The sequence below is a fragment of the Talpa europaea genome (genome assembly GCF_964194135.1).
Source record: "Talpa europaea genome assembly, chromosome: 15".
NCBI lineage: Eukaryota > Metazoa > Chordata > Mammalia > Eulipotyphla > Talpidae > Talpa > Talpa europaea.
In genome coordinates this window covers 68,798,886-68,819,598 of record NC_140083.1, presented here as the reverse complement: position 1 = coordinate 68,819,598, position 20,713 = coordinate 68,798,886, and the positions used below count along the sequence as shown (strand labels likewise).

The following is a 20,713-nucleotide window of genomic DNA, read 5'->3' as shown; positions in this document are numbered from 1 at the left end:
TTTAAAAATTGCTTACAAAGAGTTAGAGACATAAGAGGGAGATACCAGGGTTGAACAGTGGAGGCCAAGGTCAGACATGCCCAAACCATCCTTTCCCAACTTGATACAGCTTTTCCTCTTTATGTGTCTGGCATTTCCCTCAATAAGTGAGCTATTGACCCAGAATTGTCATGTCACTGCATTAAATATTCTCCCTGCAGAGATCCCAGGGGCTTCCTTCTATTTGTCCATCTTTATGTCCTGTTCCCTAGAGACTGTCAATCCATGTGCTCCCTTAAATGATAAACAGAGGGCCTCCCTGGTGGCCCAAGGGGTTAAGCACCACACTATGAAAAAATCTGCAGCCTCTGCATCATGAGTTTGATCCCCGGTGGCCAGGGAGCAACCCACATGGCGAAGCAGACCTCTCCTGCTCGCCCAATGCTCCCCTCAGCAGTGTGTTTCAGTCAGTCTGCCTGTTCTGTGCCCCACTCTGTCTCTGGTGAATCCTCTCACCCTCCCCCAACCAGCATCTCTGACCTGTACCCCGGCTCTTATATGGATAAATAAAACTTTTTTTAAAAAAGATGAACAGATTTCACCCTGGAATCTGTTTCCTATATTAGTGCTGTTTGTCCAGACCTTTTATCATCTGCTTTGGTGGATGAAAGCAGTTAAAAACCTCTTGTTCTGCTACTAGTCCTGTTACCTTGGACAAGTAATTTTAATTCCTGAATTTCATATCTAAAAAATAGAGACTAGAGTCTATTTCCTATGTATTTCACACAGTTTATCTGAGGAGCAATAAAGGTAATAACATACTAAAATGTATTAAAGTACATAAGAATTTTTACAGACTGCATAAATATGAACTCACACACAATATCAGAATTTAACTTCATTTGACTTATGAGGAATATTAAAACTTATTAATAGATTCTGATCTTAAAAGACATTATATTATAGTTAGAGATATTGATACAGCACAGACTTGAAGTCAAAGAGGCCACTGTCATCCCTGCTGAAAAGTCTTTCCTAAATTACCTAAACTCTCCAGATTATTTCCTTGACTCCCTAGTGGGGAAATATGGTGTGTGCCTCAGAAGCTACTTGTAATGATTAAACCATAATCAACAAAGTTGTTGAACTTAGTGCCAAAAAGTTAAGGGTGGGCCATTTCATTTGCACAACTAGGAGTTGGAAGACCCTAAGAGCCTTGCATGACCAGGGCTCAAGATTCCCTTATCTAATCCCATACTCACGTGGCACTATGGTTGTATGGAGTGCGATCAACCCATTGCCACTGATATTTCCCCTCAGGGTCTGACAGCCCCACATAGTAAGCATGTCTTGAATCCACAGTTGAGATGATAAAATCCTAGGGAAGAAGAGAAAGGCATTAGAGCTTCAGAGTATTGGGGTAGATTCAGGGAATAGGGAGAAAAGAAGAAAAGGGAGGATCCCAGAGAACCACCTGCCCAGGACCAGGGCTTATCTGACACAGCAGTGCAGGACCAGACACCACTTGAGAGCTCGAACTTTGTCTTAGTCAGCTCAGGTTGCTGTAACAAAACACCACAGACTGGGTAGCTTATAAATGACAGAAAGTACTTCTCACAACTCTGAATGTTTTGTGTTCCCAAAAGCAGCATTGGGTACACATGCACTCTCTCTCATTTCATCACTAATTCTTCTAAGGTGTGCATGAGAAATTTTTGCAGATCAAATAATTTTTCTTTCATAACTTTAGGTTTTTTAACTCCATTTTGACAGCTGATTGTGACTCTTAATAAAGAACATTATTTCTCTATTAGATTTCATATCTCTTGTCAGCTAGATAGATAATAATATATAAAATATTTAAATGTTAAAGTAACAAACTGATATTTCAGGCTGAAGTATTTTCACCCTCCACTTAACCCCCCATTTATTTATTTTAAATGCCCCCATTTATTTGGGGAAGACTAGTGTTAGGGAAGCTGGGAGAGGAATGCAAAGAAGGCCAGGATAATCCTCTCCCATCTATTCTATTGACAGCCTTCTGCCACAGCAGCAATACCCCAAAACAATGAAAACCTGCTCCTTGGTCATGAGAGGTGTAGAGACCCAGGCTGACCTCCTGGCTCCGCTCTACTAGAGAGTACCTGCTCCTCTTTGGTGGTGACCACCAGCAGGTGAGCTTGCATCACTGAGCAGTTCTTCTCACTCTCCATCCAGTTTTTTTCTTCAGATGCAATAAAGTAACAGCTTGAACCATGGGACTTCCAATTCTTTGGGCAGCAGCTCCAGGCTTTCTCTGCATTGAAGAAGGCCACATAGGTGCAATAAGAGAAAAGTAATTTTAAAGTGTGTGTATCATTAAAATGAAGGACCAAGGGAGACTGCATGGAAACTGGAACGCCCATCTCGCCAGAGGCAACAAGGAATCCCCACCTGTCCAGGGGTCAAGGAAGCCAAGTCTGCCTCCATCAGGCAGTAACAAAACAGGGCCCCCTTGTCCTTGTCATGGTGGTGTCAGTAATCCCAGCCAACTGAAAGGTTTAAAAAACATATAGACCAAAGAACATAATACAAAAAAGTCCTTGTTTTGAGGAAAATCGCCCCTATACCAAGAACCACAAAGTTAATTATAAAAATAAATAAATATTACTTCAATACCAAGATAACAGTTATATAAGAATATTTGAAAAAAGTATTAAATCACAGAAAGATAGCTCAACAAGAAAATACAAGTATTTTGGGAAAAAAAAAGACAAAATTAAAAATGTTAGCAAAGAAATAGAAAAACTCAGGAAGTAAATTAACCATCAGGATAAACAAACAAAATGTTATAATTGAAAAAAATAAGACCCCAAACTAAGAGCTACTCAGTGAGTAGTTCAACAGCAGAATGGTGAGGACAAAGAAATCAGTGAATTGAAAGAATCACAAATTATCCAAATGAATACAGAGACAAACTAAACCAATTTGAATAGATTTTAACTTTCCAGTTTGGACTGTAAGATTAAAATTACCACTCCATTCTACCCAGTGAAAAGATAAACTACAAATCAACTATTTACAGGACAAACTGCTATCCCCCAAGAGACAGGCAAATACAGAGAACCACAACCTACTGGAGCAGAAACTTCTGTGGGAATCAGTTTCAGGGAAGGGAAACAGGAACAATAATTGCGCAATTGCTGAAAAATCAGTATAGACAAATCTAAGGGATAAAAACTTTAATGGGAGAGAGGCAAAACTTTGAGTTTTATTCCCTGGAACTCTAGTGGGTTCTAAAAGTAAGTATTTGATTTATGGAATATTCCAACAAAGCAGCTAAAATTGCTGTTTAGTTATTCTGCCCTGTGATTTTATGCAAAAATAGGTAATATGGTTTAAAAGTAGATTTGGTTTGCAAACTTTAGCTACGCTGATGAAACAATTTGGGATCAAGGTTGAGAGAACCTGTTTTTGCATAAGTTGAATCAATTTTAATATACTTTCTGCGATTTGATATCTTTCTTGTTTTGTTTTGGCTAATGCCTCCAGATGTTTTTTGTTTGTTTGTTTGTTTGTTGTTTTTTTTTTTGTTTTTGGCTTGGACTGATAAAATATTTCCCAGGAATGGAGGACTTTCGCTTTCCACAATAGACAATACCTGGAGAGACTGGTTTCCTTTCTAATGGGAACGCTGAGAAAAATTTTCATCTGAGACTATACACCCCAGCATCCATCCATTTGTTCTTCAACACCGTGGAAATGGTGGCAAAAAGTGAAAGGGAGGGGGGGACTTGTTAGGGGGAAAGGATGTCCTGAGCTAATTCCATACAGGTTTTGTGGATGCCACCCCCACCCCATCAAGACACTGGGAACAACAAATCCCAGGATCCCCAAAGGGAAGTTGCAAGGACGTAAGGGCAGAGTTAAACAGCCATTTTCTCTGTTTGTAAATAAAAACCAGCCATGTTAGTGGGGTTGGGCACACTGGGCTTGTGCTCTTGGCCAGGCAGGTTTGGTCTCAGTGGGTCATTTGGGATTCCAAGTTGGTGGAATGGGTAGGACACATTTAAGAATTTATCTGCCTCTTTTCTCCCTGGGTTGTACATTTCCTCATTCCCCTTCCTTTGTAAATAAACTGTTAACCTTTTAAAAATAAAATAAAAGTAAGTATCTGAGAAAAACTCTCATGATTTGGCAAAGGGAAATTTTGAAATTTGTGAAAGCATTCTTTTCCTTTTAACCAGGTCTGTCCTCAGAAGAAACTATCTAACTAAAGCCTCATCTGCTGGGGCTTTTATCAGGGCCTAAATGACTAGAGAAAGGGAAATAAAACTTCAGCCCACTATAGTCACCCTGTCATATTTTTTTTTTTAATAGAGGCATGTTTTATTTATTTATTTATTTGTTTGTTTGTTTGTTTGTTCATACATGCACTGGGTACAGTCAGAAGCGCAGGAGGGTGAGAGAATTCACCAGAGCCAGAGCAGGGAGCAGAGCAGGCAGAAGGACTGAAGTACACTGCTGAGGGGAGCAGCGAGCGGCAGGAGAGGTCTGCGCGCCATGTGGGACCCTCCTCCGGTGGCCGGGGAGCAGCTGGGGATCGAACCGGCGCTGCAGAGGCTGCAGGCAGCTTCGCAACCCAGCACTCAACCGCTGTGCCACCGGGGAGGCCCACCCTGTCATATTTTAAGGGAGATAATATAAACAACTGAAAAGCACCTATGAGTTCAAAACCCAGAGACAAAGAATCACTAAAAGAATGAGACCAAATCATAGAATTAGAGAATATGCTTCCCCTCTCCCCAAACATCACTCTTTGTTACTAAGGGCTTCTAACAGCAGTTCCTTTTACTCAATACATCATGTCCAGCTAATGAGACAAAATTACATGGCACTAAAAGGCAAAAAGAAAAACCAACCACATAATTTAAATAAATGGAGTAAATGTAAGAACCAAACTCAGATATGGTAATAATGTTGGAATTAAGACACCAGAAATTGAGAACCATGGTGTGACTGTTAAAGGCTCCAATGGACAAATAGACAATGTGCAAGAACAGATGGACATGTAAAAGAGACACAGGAATTCTAAAGGGAAAAAAATTAATACTAGAAATAAAAAATACTATAACAAATGAAAAAAATGTCTTTAGTGAACTGACTAGTAAAATGGACAAAGTTGAGGGAAAAAATCACTGAATGTGAAGATACATTGATAGAAGCCTATAAAATGAAAAAGAGGGCCTCCCCTGGTGGCGCTGTGGTTGAGCGCTGAGCTGTGAAGCTGCCCGCAGCCTCTGCAGCACCAGTTCCATCCCCGGCCATTGGCGAGGGTCCCACATGGTGTGACAGACCTCTCCTGCCGCACCCGCTGCTCCCCTCAGCAGTGTATTTCTTCGTCAGTCTGCCTTTTCTGTTCCCCGCTCTGGCTCTGGTGAATTCTCTCACCCTCCCGTGCTTCTGACTGTACCCAGTGCTTGTATAAATAAATAAATCTTTAAAAAAAATAAATAAAAATAAATAAAATGAAAAAGAGCAAAAAGAATTGAATTATAAAAAAAGACTACCCAGAAAATGTGGGAAAAACACAAAAGTTACATGGGTTTATGTATAATGAGAAGGAGAGAAGGAGGAGAAACAGAGAAAAGGACAGAACTATGTAAGCAATAATGTTTGAGAATTTTCCCCAAATTAATGATATAGGAATCTCAAAGAATACCAAGCACAATAAATGCTAAGGAAATCTATACCAGCTCATCAGGTAAAAAGTAGAGAATTCTGTATGAACTATGAGCTTTAATTAATGATTTATCAATTTTGGTTCATTAGTTACAGCAAATGTACCATTCCAGTGTAAGATGTTAATAATTGGGGAAATAGTGTACACAGAGAAGGGAAATGACCTGGAAATTCTTTATATTATCTGCTTGATTTTGCTGTAAAAATAAAACTGCTCTATAAAGAGTCTACATTTTTATGCACCCCATTTTTATTGCAACAATATTTACAATAGCCAAGTTATGAAAACAACCCAAGAGCCCAAGGACAGATGAGTGGATTAAGATTTGGTATATGTACATGATGGATTATTACTCAGTAACTTTAAAAAAAAGTCAACTCTTGTCATTTATGACAACATGAATGGAATGGAAGGGAACAATGCCAAGTGAAATTAATTAGAAAGAGAAAGACCAAAATACTGCATGGTTTCATTTATATGTGGAATATGAAGAAACAAAACAAAGGGTCAGTTGAAACCAAACCAATAACAAACCTTAGAAACTTATTTGTAGAATTAAGTTTACCAAAGGATGGTGGAGAGCAAAGTGTGGAAGGAGTGCAATAGACTATGGTGGAGGACAATGGGTGTCTCAGTAGATGGTAGGCGTGGTGAGAGACATCTGAAGAGGTTTGATCCTATACCTCTGAATCATATACACTGTTGCAAACCAATGTTACCCCAACAAAACTTTTTTAAAGTGGTCTACTTTTATTTTAAATTTAATTCATATTTATATTAAAATCATCTTCTTCATCAAACAAAACTAAAGCATTCTCTCTTACAGCAAATTCAACCCTAGTCTCCACAGATAAAACTGAATATTTTGTGTATTCAAGACATGTTTTACACATACACAATATGTTTTCTTAGAACACAAATGGATTAGCTCTCTCTTGAGAGAGTGAGTCTTAACTGATATATAAGAAAAATAGCAAGTGTGCACTAAAGTGTGCAGAAAGAAGTGAAGTTTTAAAATTTTATTAAAATCACAAAGGATTTTATTAGGATTATTGTGGAAATTGGAATATGGACTGTATAGCAGATAAAAGTATTATAATAATGACAGGTTTCTAGTGTTGATGATAGTAGGTGAATATAAGGGAAATTCCTAGTTCTTAGGAATTATTTAAGTACTTTGGGGTAAAGTGTCATAATACATGCAACAAGGATAAATCTAAGGGAAGGGCATATTGTTCATTATATAACAGTTTCAAATTTTCTGTAATTTTGAAAAATTTCAGAACAAAACTACAGCAATCAACTAGTACACACAATAGATTATCTCCTAGTTCTCTTTTTTGAACTCTTTACCATACTTCCTATGATTATAAATATTACAAAACAAGTTTAAACATAAAATAAAGCCATATCTAATAATGAATATAAATACCACAATCCCACCATAAAGAAATGGTGTTAATCATAAAAATCTGTTTCATGAATCATTAATCTGTTTCAATATTCTTTTGATGTAAAATAGATATTTTAAGCCAACAATTTAAACACATTAAAGTTATTATTATATGTAGGTATAATTTTTATAAAAGTATGTACTATTTCTCCCCTTAACAATATGTCAATAAAGGTAGGCATACTGCAAAAAGAAAATAAAAGAAGACATGAAGGCTGAAAAATTGAAGAATTCCAAAAACATGTAAACTTTTTCACATTTAGGACTCCATTTCCCTCCAAAGATAAATTAACATTATGTATATAATAATTTAAGTCCTATGTACTTGTACACTTAAAGATTAAAATGATTATGAAACTCAACTTCATGGTATAATCTCCCCATGAATTTTATTAGAAATATTGAATTATGATTCCTGCACAGTATAGTCAACAAATGAATCACAAGCACATTAACTTTTACCTTCCATGGTCAAATTTTCTTTTGTACATTCCAAGTTTTTGTGAGAGACTTCTTTTGCAGACATTTTTCCTTTGAGATCAGAATATTTTTGAAAGAAAACTAAAAAAGAGAATAACACATTCATTTTCCTAGTAATATTATTCCTTTGGTTTTTATAGTTACTTTCTTGAATTCTTTATAGTAATAAAATCTATCCTTGCCCAATTATTTGAGCAGAAAAGATAGTCCATCACCGCACATTGACATTCTAATCCATCTCAGTTTGAAACCTTAAATTTCTCCTGGGATAGCTGAAGATCAATAGTTGAAGAGGACAGTTTCCTTATACAACAACCCAGTAATTCCATTCCTAGGCAACCACCCCAAAATTCAAAAATACTAATTTGAGAGGAAACTTGCACTCCTGTATTTACCACAGCTACTATTTCCTGGTCCCCCTGAAAATATTCCCTGCCCCATCCAAGAAAGGGTGGAGCTGAGCAGGGAGGTAGGAAAACTAGAAGAGAAACTGGAGAGGAGACAGAGGAAGGAAGGAAGAAGGATGGAGAGCTAGAAGGACACCTGGAGGAGGCACATGGGAGGAAACTGTGTTTGTTCTTGGTATTGGACTGATAGAAACAGACATGGGTGAGAAACCCATGGGGAGGTTAACAATGGCAGTTTTTATCCTGATTTTTATTTTGTTCCTTCTGTCCCAGACATGGTGGGCCTTTTTTTTTTTTTTTTAGGTTTATTTATTTATGCATACAAGAGCTGGGGTACAGGCCAGAAATGCGGGGGGTGAGAGGACTCACCAGAGACAGATTGGGGAACAGAACAGGCAGACTGACTGAAATACACTGCTGAGGGGAGCAGCTGGCGAGACAGGAGAGGTCTGCCTCGCCATCTGGGTTTCTTCCTGGCCGCCCGAGGATCGATCTCTTGTTGCAGAGGCTGTGGATTGCTTCATAGTGCAGTCCTTAACCCCTTGCACCACCAGGGAGGCCCAATGGTGGGCCCTTTCTTCTCCTTTTGTATGGGTCCCCACCAGGAGATGCCTTAGACTTGTGACAGGCTTTCAGGACTCAGTGGCCTTGCTTTGGGCCAACCCTGTTTGGCTGGTCATTTACCCATGAGGGGAGGGGTAACTTCAGGTGCTTAATTTGGAAATTTATTTTTCTTTTTTGCACACAAATAAAATATTTTTAAAATATGGGAAGAATCTTAAGATGAGGCAAAAAAAAGGAAAATTAAATATCTCAACAATCAATAAATTCACACTATATTTTCCATGTCAAAAAAGTACATTTCTATTAGCCACATTTTATTAGATCACTTCCCTTCCATATTTAAATTTCTTCAATAGGGCACATTGCAAAACTGACCACAATTTTCAGCTTGCCCTGTATTGACATTCTTTTGTTATGTGACTTCTCTGGTTTAAATTAGTGGGATCCAGTCTTCACCACTTAAAGCTGGGCTGGCTTTAAAATTCCTTTGGCCAATAGGATGTGGAGAAGCAACTCAGTTTCAAGCTAAGGTTTAAAGAAATTTTACTCATTTCTGTTCTGCTCTTGAAAGACTACAAGATGCCATCTGAACAAGCTCAGGCCAGTCTAACAAGCTATGAAAGAAATGAGACTAATTGGGCCTCCCCTGGTGGTGCACTGTGAAGCTGTCCACAGCCTCTGCAGCGCCGGTTCGATCCCAGCTGCCAGCGAGGGTCCCACATGGCATGGCAGACCTCTCCTGCCTTACCCGCTGCTCCCCTCAGCAGTGTATTTCATCAGTCTGCCTGTTCTGTTTCCCGCTCTGTCTCTGGTGAATCCTCTCACCCTCCCACACATCTGGCCTGTACCCAGGTTCTTGTATAAATGAATAAATAAATAAATAAAGAGAGGAAGGAAGGAAGGAAGGAAGGAAGGAAGGAAGGAAGGAAGGGAGGGAGGGAGGGAGGGAGGGAGGGAGGGAGGGAGGGAGGGAGGGAGGAGACTAATTGCCCATGTCATTCCAGCTGACATCCTCTTCCTCAGAAACTGAGTTGGCTGTGATTGGTACTTGACTGCATATGCTTGAATGATTTCACAGAGCCCAATCTAAACTTCCCTCCCAGTGCCAAACCACTGGGTCATAAACTAAATAAATAATTGCTTTAATCCACTAAGTTTCAGACTGGTTCAAAAGCAGCAAAAGATAAGTAGAGTAACACTCAGGGGAAAAAAATGCAGACTTTACATTGTACTCAGCAGCCTTCCTGACCTATGCCCTGATTATTTCTCACACTTCATGTCTCACAGTTGACTTAGTACCATAGTTTCAGTTATTTATACTTAGTTTCCCCCAATATCCCCATGGTCTCTCACATCTCTGTGTCATTCTTGGTACACACTGCTGTAAATGTTACCTCCTTCAGGAAGTCTATTTCCGTCCCTGTGCTTCACTTACCACACAATTTGTAACCACCACTGGTTCATTTGACATTTACCATCATTTTCTGAATTTCTTGAGACCAAGGACTATGGCTGCATCTGGATTGTATCTGGCACAATGCTAACATAAAGTAGATGGCCATCATTGCTTATTGAATGACAAATGAATAAAATATCTACCCAAATATATTATCTATCAAAATGTACACCTGCAAAAGTTTTCATACCTCTTAAAAATCTGATAAACCCTTGAAGACAGAGATATGGAGAAATCTACTTATTTTCAAAGTGACCTTTAGATCTTATACAGTTTTGGGAAGGATAGAAATAAAGTGAAAATTCAATGGGAAACTTCCCAGGAATATTTCTTCCCATCTCCTTCTTCCCTGTCTACCTGCTCATCCCAAAATTAAGTGCCTCTACACTCAAAAAGAGCTGGCCTGGGCCTCCCTGGTGGCACGAGCAGTTAAGTCTCAGCACTGTGAAGATATCTGCAGCACAAGTTCAGTCCCCAGCAAGCAAGTTGACCCACATGGCACAGCAAACCTTTCCTGTCTCACCCAGTGCTCCCCTCAGCAGTGTATTTCAGTAGATCTGCCTGTTCTCCCCACTCTATCTCTGGCGAATCCTCTTACCTGTCACCCCACACCTCTGGTCTAAACCCCAGTTCTTGTATGCATAAATAAATATTTTTTAAGAAAAGACATGGTCTGATAAATACTACAAGGAAATGCAGATTTAACCTCACACAGCAGATTACTGCAGAAATGATGGTCTATTGATTTCACTCTACAACACAAAAACATGCACACGCACACACTCTTCAATTTCTCTAAAGATTGGATTCCATTATTTTTTAAGAAGAGTAACTCATTCAGACAAAGAACAGAATTTTCAAAGTATTTCCACTAATTTTCTGCCACCCCTCCACCCCCTTTCTCAGATTATTGGATTAAACCATTGGCAAGTTTTTCTAATGGATGCCATCTCTTCACATGGGATAGACACCCTTAATAAACTCAGCTGGATACTTACAGATAAAAGCGGCCAAAAATGAGATCGCCAATAGCATAAATATCAGCAAAGAGGCAACAAGTAGCTTGGTAATACCAGGGTTACTTTTGTGAGGGCTGGTCTTTTCTGTGGGAGTTGCTGAAGGAGAAATCAAATTAGTTTCATCAGTAATGAATTCTGAATTTTCTCTTCTTCAATCTCTTCTCTCTTTTCTTGAGTGATACACTATTACTAACAACATAAAATTTTAAATAAAAAAATGGAAAGGAAACAATAATGTTCATTGTAGAAACTTTAGAAAATATATAAAGGCACAGACCCACAATGAGAATACCTGTTGTTAATATATTGGTATATATCCTTCCAGTAATTTTTGAAGTCTATATCATACGTGGACAATTTCAACATGTTTGAGTTGCCATGCGCACTAATTTCTGAACTTCTATTGTGTCATATACTTTATCATGAACAATTTCGGTACCACCATATTTTCTTCTTTAACCCTCTATCTTGTAGTTGTATAGTATTTAATTATATATTTAATAACAGATTTTTTTCCTGCTTTAACTAGTGCTTTTAATAATGCCATCTCAGGTAAATCTGTATTATGGTCCCTCGAATACATAGGAGAAGATCAGAATTTTTTGGTCTAACATTTCATGGTTAAGAATGGTTTCTCTTAGAGAAGAATAAAAGCACTGTTCCAAGAAGAAAGGAAAGACAGTATGAGTAAATCAGGTAAAAGTTATCAATCGTATAATGGAAGAAGGAAAATAGGCATTTTGTGGTGATTATGATATAGTAGCTATCAAGTTAACAAAACTGTGCACCAGAAACATATAATGTTATAAACTAATATTGTTTGTAAATGAATTATTTCTCAAAGTTATGATATATTGCCAAGTGTGTGTGGGAACCCTCAGTAATATATACTATGATCTCATTTTTAGAAAATAGCACTTACATGCACTATGTATGTTTATATCTACAAGTATAAGACATATAAATACTAAAATATAAATTATAGATATCCCTAGATGGCAAGAATAAATATAAAGTTTTATACCTCTAATTCTTTTTTTTCCATAATGAACATTTTAACATATAACAAAGAAAAACAGTGTTTATTTCCAGAGAAGTTTTTGAGTGATCATGACCCCCTCTTACAGGTTCCTATGCTCTAAAAGCCTTTTTTTCTCTTTTGCTCCATATGTGAAATATCATATGTCCACCCAAATTATCTTTCATCTGCTCTCAAACTTGAATCCATCTCAGAAATAAGTAGACAGTGAATTTTCTGACAACAGAACATTTTCTCTTGAGATACAAGGGATTTTCTTTGAAAGACTTGCTAATGTTTCATTTCCAATGGTCTTTTGTTCCACTTCAGCACAATACTAACAAATATACCCCCCAACACTCTCCACCAAAAATGTTCTCCTCCAAGTGCAAATGGCCAACAAATATATGAAAAAATGTACAAATAACTTACAATCAGGGAAATGCAAATCAAAACCACAATGAAATAGCACCTAACACCTGTGAGAATGACACATATTAAAAACAAACTGGAAACAACAAATACTGATGAGGATGTGAAGAAAATGAACTCTCTTACACTGCTGGTGGGAACACAAAATTGTCCAACTACTATGGAAAACTGTGTGGAGGACCCTCAAACTACTAAAAATGGAGCTACGGTATGAACCAGCATTTCACTCCTGGAATCTACCCAAGGTCACAAAAGCATTAATTCAAAAGGAAACCACACTTCTGTGTTTATTACAACACTATTTGCAATAGCTAAGATGTGGAAATAACCCAAATACCCCAAAACAGATGACTAGATTAAAAAGATGTGGTATATATACACACAATGGAATACTACTTGGCTATTAAAAATGTGTCATTGTCATCTTTACAGACACATCACCCAAAGCAGTGATAGTGAAGGCAAAGATAAACAGCTGGGACTACATCAAATTAAAGAGCTTTTGCACAGCAAAAGAGACAATAACAAAAACAAAGAGAAACCCCACCGACTGGGAGAACATTTTTGCACTCAACACTAATGATAAAGGACTGATCACAAAAATCTGCAAAGAGCTGATGAGACTCAACAACAACAAAGAAAATAATCCAGTCAAAAAATGGGCAGAAGAGCTAAAAAGAAACTTCTCTGAAGAGGAAATGCAAATGGCCAACAGGCATATGAAAAAATGTTCAACATCACTTGTCATCAGGGAAATGCAAATCAAAACTACCATGAGATACCATCTTACACCAGTGAGAATGGCACATATTAAAAAAACTAGCAACAACAAATGTTGGCGAGGGTGTGGAGAAAAAGGAACTCTTCTGCACTGTTGGTGGGAGTGCAAACTGGTCCAACCACTGTGGAAAGCTGTGTGGAGATTTCTGGACCTACTAAACATAGAGCTTCCATATGATCCAGCAATTCCACTCCTAGGTATTTACCCAAAGGACACAGAAACATCAATTCCAAAGAACACCTGCACCCCTATGTTTATAGCAGCACTGTTTACAATAGCTAAGCTTTGGAAACAACCCAAATGCCCAAAAATAGATGACTGGATCAAGAAGATGTGGTACATATATACCATGGAATATTACTCAGCATTCAAAAAAGATAAACACATGCAATTTGCAGCAACATGGATGGCGCTGGAAGGGATCATGCTCAGCGAAATAAGCCAAAAAGAAAAAGAAAAATACCGGATGGTCTCACTCATAGCAGGAATCTAGAAAACTTAAATAAGGGACCAGGAAAATGAATATAAGAAAGTGGAAATCAAAATCAACAAAAAACTATGAACCAGAGACACTTTTAGGGGGGCGGGGGCGGGAGGGGAGGGATTGGGGTCAGAATGGGGGGGCTGCAATTGTATGGGGAATATAACAATAAAATTTATAAAAAAAAAATCATGGGATCATTTTAAGAGAAAAAAAAATGTGTCATTGTGAGGTAATTATGTGAAACCCACTTTCATAGTAGAAAATAATAGTACAACTAGATCAAGTTGAATTGCACTGTTGCCAAAGCAATGGTATTTCAGGTAAACATGAGACCAGGAGTCTCCAAAGGCAAACTCACCAGACTAATAGAAAAACACATATGATAAATACAAGCACATACCCTCTTGTCTTCCAAATTCAATAAAATGAAAACTAAATTACAAAAAGTCATTTAAACATTTAAAAAAAATGTGTTATTGCAACAACATAAGTGGAACATGATGTGATTATGCTAAGTGAAAAAAAACAGAAAGTGAAAGATAATTACCAATGTTTAACCAAAGAAAACAAACTAGCAAAACAAGACAAAAAAAATCTGGTGGTTACCAGAGAGAGGGGAAAAGGGAGAGGGATCAGAGGGGCAATGTGATGGTGGGTTGGCACTGAAATTTGGGAGTAGGTGAGTAAATCATGTGCACATACTGAAGTATGCAGTTAAATTTCTGAAATTATATAGTTATGTAAATGAATGGCAAATCAATAAAATTTGATTAAAAAAACAAACAAAATGTTCCCCTCCTGCTGATCAAGGAACAAAGCCCACTATTCACTTACAGCCCCTGTCTCTGGGCCGATGGTTTCAAGACCTGAGCTAAGCTCTTGACTACAGTCTCCCTCAGCCTCCGAAGGCATGGAGGCCACAGCTTCTCAGCACATCAGCACGCTCCTCAGCTCAAGACTGTGGTGATTTTCTCCTGTCTCACTTTTGTTCTAGCACAACTGTACAACCCTTTACTGCTTATTTTCAGGCAACTCAACCTTTTGAGAATCCTCTATTTCCCAACTGTTGCCCACCAGAGATCCAGAAGCTAGCAGCGCCCATGATTAGTACACAATATTATCTCTTCCTCTTTCATCACATCATTAAATCTGACCCTCAGAAAATCTTTCTTACCTCTAGGTGCCTCTGATTTGGTGCCTGAAGACTTGGATTCATTTTTGAACGTTACTTCAGCATACGTGATCTCTGTGGTCATTTTGAGAAGAAAACTTCTGCTCTTTTCACAAGATCCTTTTCGTTTCTTCCTTAAAATGACCAAATACGGTGGTGACTTATACTTCCTATCACGCATCTAGAGGCACCAGATGAGCGAGGAACCCCGAGAGACAGCGCATGAGATTTATTAACCTCAGCTGTGGCCCAGGGTCCAGCACCAGCACATTTAAGAATTAAGCTTTAAGGAATCTAGAAAACTTAAATAAGGGACCAGGAAAATGAATAACTATAAGAAAGTGAAAATCAAAATCAACAAAAAACTATGAACCAGAGACACTTTTTTGGGGGTGGGGGGCGGGAGGGGAGGGATTGGGGTCAGAATGGGGGGGTTGCAATTGTATGGGGAATATAAAAATAAAATTTATTATAAAAAAAATAATAATAAAGTGACTGATATACATTCAGGTACTTTACATAAAAAAGAAAAAAAGAATTAAGCTTTAAACAGATTCTAGCAAATGTGAGAAAAATAGGAAATCAAATGACTGGGGAAACAGGAAGGAAAGGAAAAGGAGGAATTAAGCAGCCAGAGAGAACTTTCCATAGAACAATGTTGTTGAAGTCAAAAGCAAGACTAATTCAAGACTAAATTCAAGCATTTGTGTGTATCCACATGCAAGCAAAATTATTTGAGGATCAGTCTCAGCACGTGCTCACTCATGTCACATTCTTTTCACTTGTGGCAAATCAGGTAAATTTTTGCACCATGTTCTAAAGGGATTTCTGACAAGAACTCACATGTCAGACAGCCTTCCCACTTCTGAGTCACCATCCTGTAACCCAGTGGGGAAGTAAAATTTAGTAACCCGCGTCTTCTCAAGCTGCTTTTCAGCTCTCTCTGCTCTCCCTCTGGATCTTAATGAACTCCACCACGAAACCCCACTCATTTCGCCGCAATCACTTCCAGCAACTCCTGAAAGCCACTCTCCCTACTGATGTTTATTTCACCCTTCTCTCTCCCCTGCATGCCCAAAAGGCAAGAGAGAGATAGATAAACTTTAGTCCTCAACAGTTAGGATTATACAATAAAATCATAATTCAGAAGGCGATAAACTGAATACTTGCAGTGGCGAGAAGGGCACAGTGCAGGATCTCTAAGATTTGGGCTGACCAGGTAAAGAAGGAGTCCTGCAGCCCTGAGTGGCTTTTTCAGGCTTTATTGGGATTTACAGGCAGGTAGTGGTCCCAGGGAGCCAGGAGGCTGGCAGGCCTCCCAGCCCACAGCAAGTCTTCACGCTTCCTGGGCTCTCTGGCGTTCTCTCGTGACCTTTGCTTCTCTGCTCCTTTCGCTCTGCTGTTGTCCCCATGACGCCAGCCTTATAAGCCCAGTCTTAGCCCCGGTGTATCCATTACGCATGCCCACACCCTACTCCAGGAGCCGGCCATCAGGCATGCATTCAGGACCACAGGTTTCCATCATCAATCCTAATGGCGGGAGGGCAGAAAAGCCTGATACTTTTTTACCTTACCCTACGATACTAAACATGACTTTTTTTTTTTTTTCAGGACCAGGAGGAAAATGCTCCAAAAATTACATCCTTCTTGCAGAATCTTCCCACAAACATGCTCACAGCTCATACCCCAGATATCACTCTCCCCTCAACAGTCCTCTTTTCTAATCTCCTCCACTTATCTCTTTTCTCTCTTGCATAACATCCCCACCGCCCCACACACGCACGCACACACACACACACACACACACACACACTCTTTACCTCTATATTCATGTCTAACCTAAATATATTGAAAACCATGAGCTTACACCAATATCTCTAATTCCAATCAAACACTAAAGAGTTTATTCCAGTTTCTCCCTCCCCATGTCTTAAGTCCCTCTGTGACAATAAGAAAGTTGTTTCTATAACCTTGAACTTATTTACCTGTTTGATCAATCCCCTGCAATTAACCAGTATTCTACCTTTGCTGCTTCTCCCTCCCTGACTGTAATGCCCTTCTCACCCTGATAGGCTCTGCCTCCTCTGTCCAGATGCCCACTATTGTTGATCGTCTCTTCATTCTGCTTGGGTCAGTCAAGACCCATGAATGTCCTTTCACCTTGTCCAGGTCTGATGTCTTCTGTGACTCGACCCTCCATAGGAAAACCCTACTTACTCTGCCTGCATTCTGATTTCTGAGGCTTGCTCCCCAGCCCCTATGTGAAGTCCATCTTTAATCCATTTAGCCTCCAATACCCTCTACAAGGTCAGCCTAAGTGCAGATGGCCTACTCATCCTGCCTGGAGTCTGATGCCCCACATGGGGCAACCCCACCACTTGGACCATCTCCTTATCCTGCTCTACCTCTGAACCCAGACCAGATCTACTCTCCACATAGACAACTTCCCTCACCCTGCTTGGGCCCTGCCATTCTTTGCTAGGTCTTCCACTTGCCAGCAAGGACCCCCTCTTCACCCTGCTTGTGCCCTGCCACATGACCACACTATACACTGATGCCCTCTTCACCTGTCAGGCACCAGCACCTCATACCGGATTATTTCTTATACCCTACACCAGGTCATTGTCAAGTACGGACACACTCCTAAGCATCCGCAGGCTCTGGTTCCTGTGTCAGAACATTTTCCCACCCCTGAAGCCATATTCTCTTCATTCTTCCTGGATTCCAACACCATTACCTTGCCAGCCAACTGCGTCATCACCCTCTTACCCAATCTGAGGTCTAAAAACCTGCACCAGAGCACTGTTTTTATCCCACACCACCCTATGACAGATATCTACCTTGCCCTGTGCCACTTAATACTTTATTTAGTAAATAAAGGAAAAGGGATACACCAAAAAAGAGGGGAAAGGAAGAAGAGCTAATCCTTACAAATTTCAATCAAATAACAACTAGAACTAATGGTCTTAGCAACCTAGGCTCATAAGGAGAAGCAAAATACCTTAATCTATTTCTCAAGAGTAAGAGTATCTATTTCCCAAGAGTAAGTCATTTTCTAACTGGATTACACTGTACTAATCATTCTAAATTTTTTGTGTTTACAACATTTTTTTTTCATTCACATTACATGTGGGCTTAGTATCTGCTTCAGGCTGATTGTAACTCTGGCTTTTCTCTGAGCACTTTTTCATTCTGGAGCCTACAATCATAGAGCAACTCCTTGTAAGCTGAGACATGTCGTATTTCAGATAGTGCACACAGTGCATTCGGATAATGTGTACACTGGATCTGCGCTGATCCCAATGACCAGCGCAAGTCACCCAGACAAACCTATGAACGGGATAGGGAAATGAAATCAACCCACAAAATTAAAGCTTATAGCCATTTAATTTACAATTGTCAAAAATTGGAAGCAACCAAGATGTCCTTCAGCAAATAAACAAATTGTGGTATATCCATACAATAGAATATTTTTCTTTGATAAAAAGAAATGAGCTATCAAGACACAAAAAGACGTGGCAGAATCTTAAATGCATACTACTAGGTGAAATAAATCAGTCTGAAAAAGACATACACTTTATGATTCCAAAGCTGTGACACTCTGCAAAAGGCCAAACTACAGAAATTTAAAAGATCGGAGGTGGCCAGGTGTCAAATGCAGGTGAAAGAGATGAATATTTGGAACACTGAGCATTTTTAGGACAGGGAGACAATTGTGATAATGTAAATATATATTCCATGTCTAGGTATATATTCAAGAGAAATAAAAAACACATGTCCACAAAAAGATGTATTAAAATTTATAACAACTTTATTCATAATATGTCAACCCTAGAAAGAACTTAAAAGTTACCTACCAAAAGAAAAATGACTAACAAATTATGAATGTTTTGTAAAATGAAATACAATTCAATAAAGTTAAGAGCATTACTGTGACCCTTGGTTCCTGGCACAAAGTTCCTAAAATTCTGTGAGAGACAGGTGACAGGAGTAACCTAATTCTACCATTGCTTCATTATATGCCCTGGGGCAGAGACTTAAGGAAAATGAGATGCATGCCCTGTGTACAGATGTGTAAGGGAAAAGCACATGTGTGACTTACTCCCCACCCGGAATATGGGGAACATAGAAACACCCCAGTCTCAAAGCCTTATAACCTCACCTCACCCCAGGTCTGGGGAGAAAGGTGATTTGGAACAGCAGTTTCCCCTTCTCCACTGTCTTCCCCTTAAGGGGTGGGGGTCAAGTCATCCCCAGTGATTATTTCCTCTTGGGAAGAAGCATTTTCCTCAGCACTGGGCAAATCACAGAGCTTCTGCTCCTCTTCCATTTACTAAGTGGCAGGTTGAACAAAACTAACTGCAGTGTTGGTAGACTTAAGGTCTATGTTTGTTTTCAATAGCAAAAAAAAAAAGCATTGTAACTTAATGAAAAAAAAAAAGATGAATACAGCCCAAAATTCTAAGGTATGTCTTATGTATGAATGTCAATATATCTGCCAAATAAGGCAACAATAAACACTTTCTTGGAATAGTTCTGCATGTAGCAGTCGTTTGCTTTTACCTTAAGAACACTTCCCTAAAATGCAAATCAAAACTACCATGAGATACCATCTTACACCAGTGAGAATGGCACATATTAAAAAAACTAGCAACAACAAATGTTGGCGAGGGTGTGGAGAAAAAGGAACTCTTCTGCACTGTTGGTGGGAGTGCAAACTGGTCCAACCACTGTGGAAAGCTGTGTGGAGATTTCTGGACCTACTAAACATAGAGCTTCCATATGACCCAGCAATTCCACTCCTAGGTATTTACCCAAAGGACACAGAAACATCAATTCCAAAGAACACCTGCACCCCTATGTTTATAGCAGCACTGTTTACAATAGCTAAGCTTTGGAAACAACCCAAATGCCCAAAAATAGATGACTGGATCAAGAAGATGTGGTACATATATACCATGGAATATTACTCAGCATTCAAAAAAGATAAACACATGCAATTTGCTGCAACATGGATGGCGCTGGAAGGGATCATGCTCAGCGAAATAAGCCAAAAAGAAAAAGAAAAATACCGGATGGTCTCACTCATAGCAGGAATCTAGAAAACTTAAATAAGGGACCAGGAAAATGAATAACTATAAGAAAGTGAAAATCAAAATCAACAAAAAACTATGAACCAGAGACACTTTTAGGGGGGCGGGGGCGGGAGGGGAGGGATTGGGGTCAGAATGGGGGGCTGCAATTGTATGGGGAATATAACAATAAAATTTATAAAAAAATAAAAAAAAATAAAAATAAATAAAAAAAAAAAAGAACACTTCCCTAAAAGCGAATAAAGCTTGTTAAGACCCACATTCTACAAAAATTACTAGAACACCTGAGGAAAGGAAATCTATGTCAACTCACCAGTGTTAACTTCAGCTTCTAATTCTCTTAATTCTCAATCTCTAAAGTTCCACCCCTGATTTCCTTCTACCAGTGCAATGGTGTTAAATGACAAGCCAAGACCTAAGAGAAAATGTTAAGAGGCCCTAAGAGACTTATTGGCCAAACTGAACTTCTCTTCCACGAAGATGTGTTACATCCTACTAAGCTTTCAGTTACAAGGAATAAAACTCTAAGAGAAATGAAAAGTAGTGGTGGGGATTGTTTTGCTTTTGATCAACCCACAAAGAGAAAATCCAGACAGATGGAGGAATTACATCATATAATTACATCATTACCTGACCTGGCAATCAGACAAAATT

The 20,713-nt window shown here is 39.0% G+C and overlaps 1 protein-coding gene across 1 annotated transcript; it reads right to left on the bottom strand.

Annotated features, from left to right (window-relative positions):
* Positions 1-1,237: 1,237 nt before the first annotated feature.
* Positions 1,238-15,051, bottom strand: CLEC4A (C-type lectin domain family 4 member A; the record flags this gene model as incomplete). Its single annotated transcript, XM_084254843.1, has 5 exons — positions 1,238-1,357; positions 2,124-2,275; positions 7,617-7,715; positions 11,060-11,176; positions 14,970-15,051. 5 exons carry the CDS (start codon positions 15,049-15,051, stop codon positions 1,238-1,240), a joined length of 570 nt encoding a protein of 189 aa, XP_084110969.1.
* Between the last annotated feature and the right edge of the window lie 5,662 nt (positions 15,052-20,713).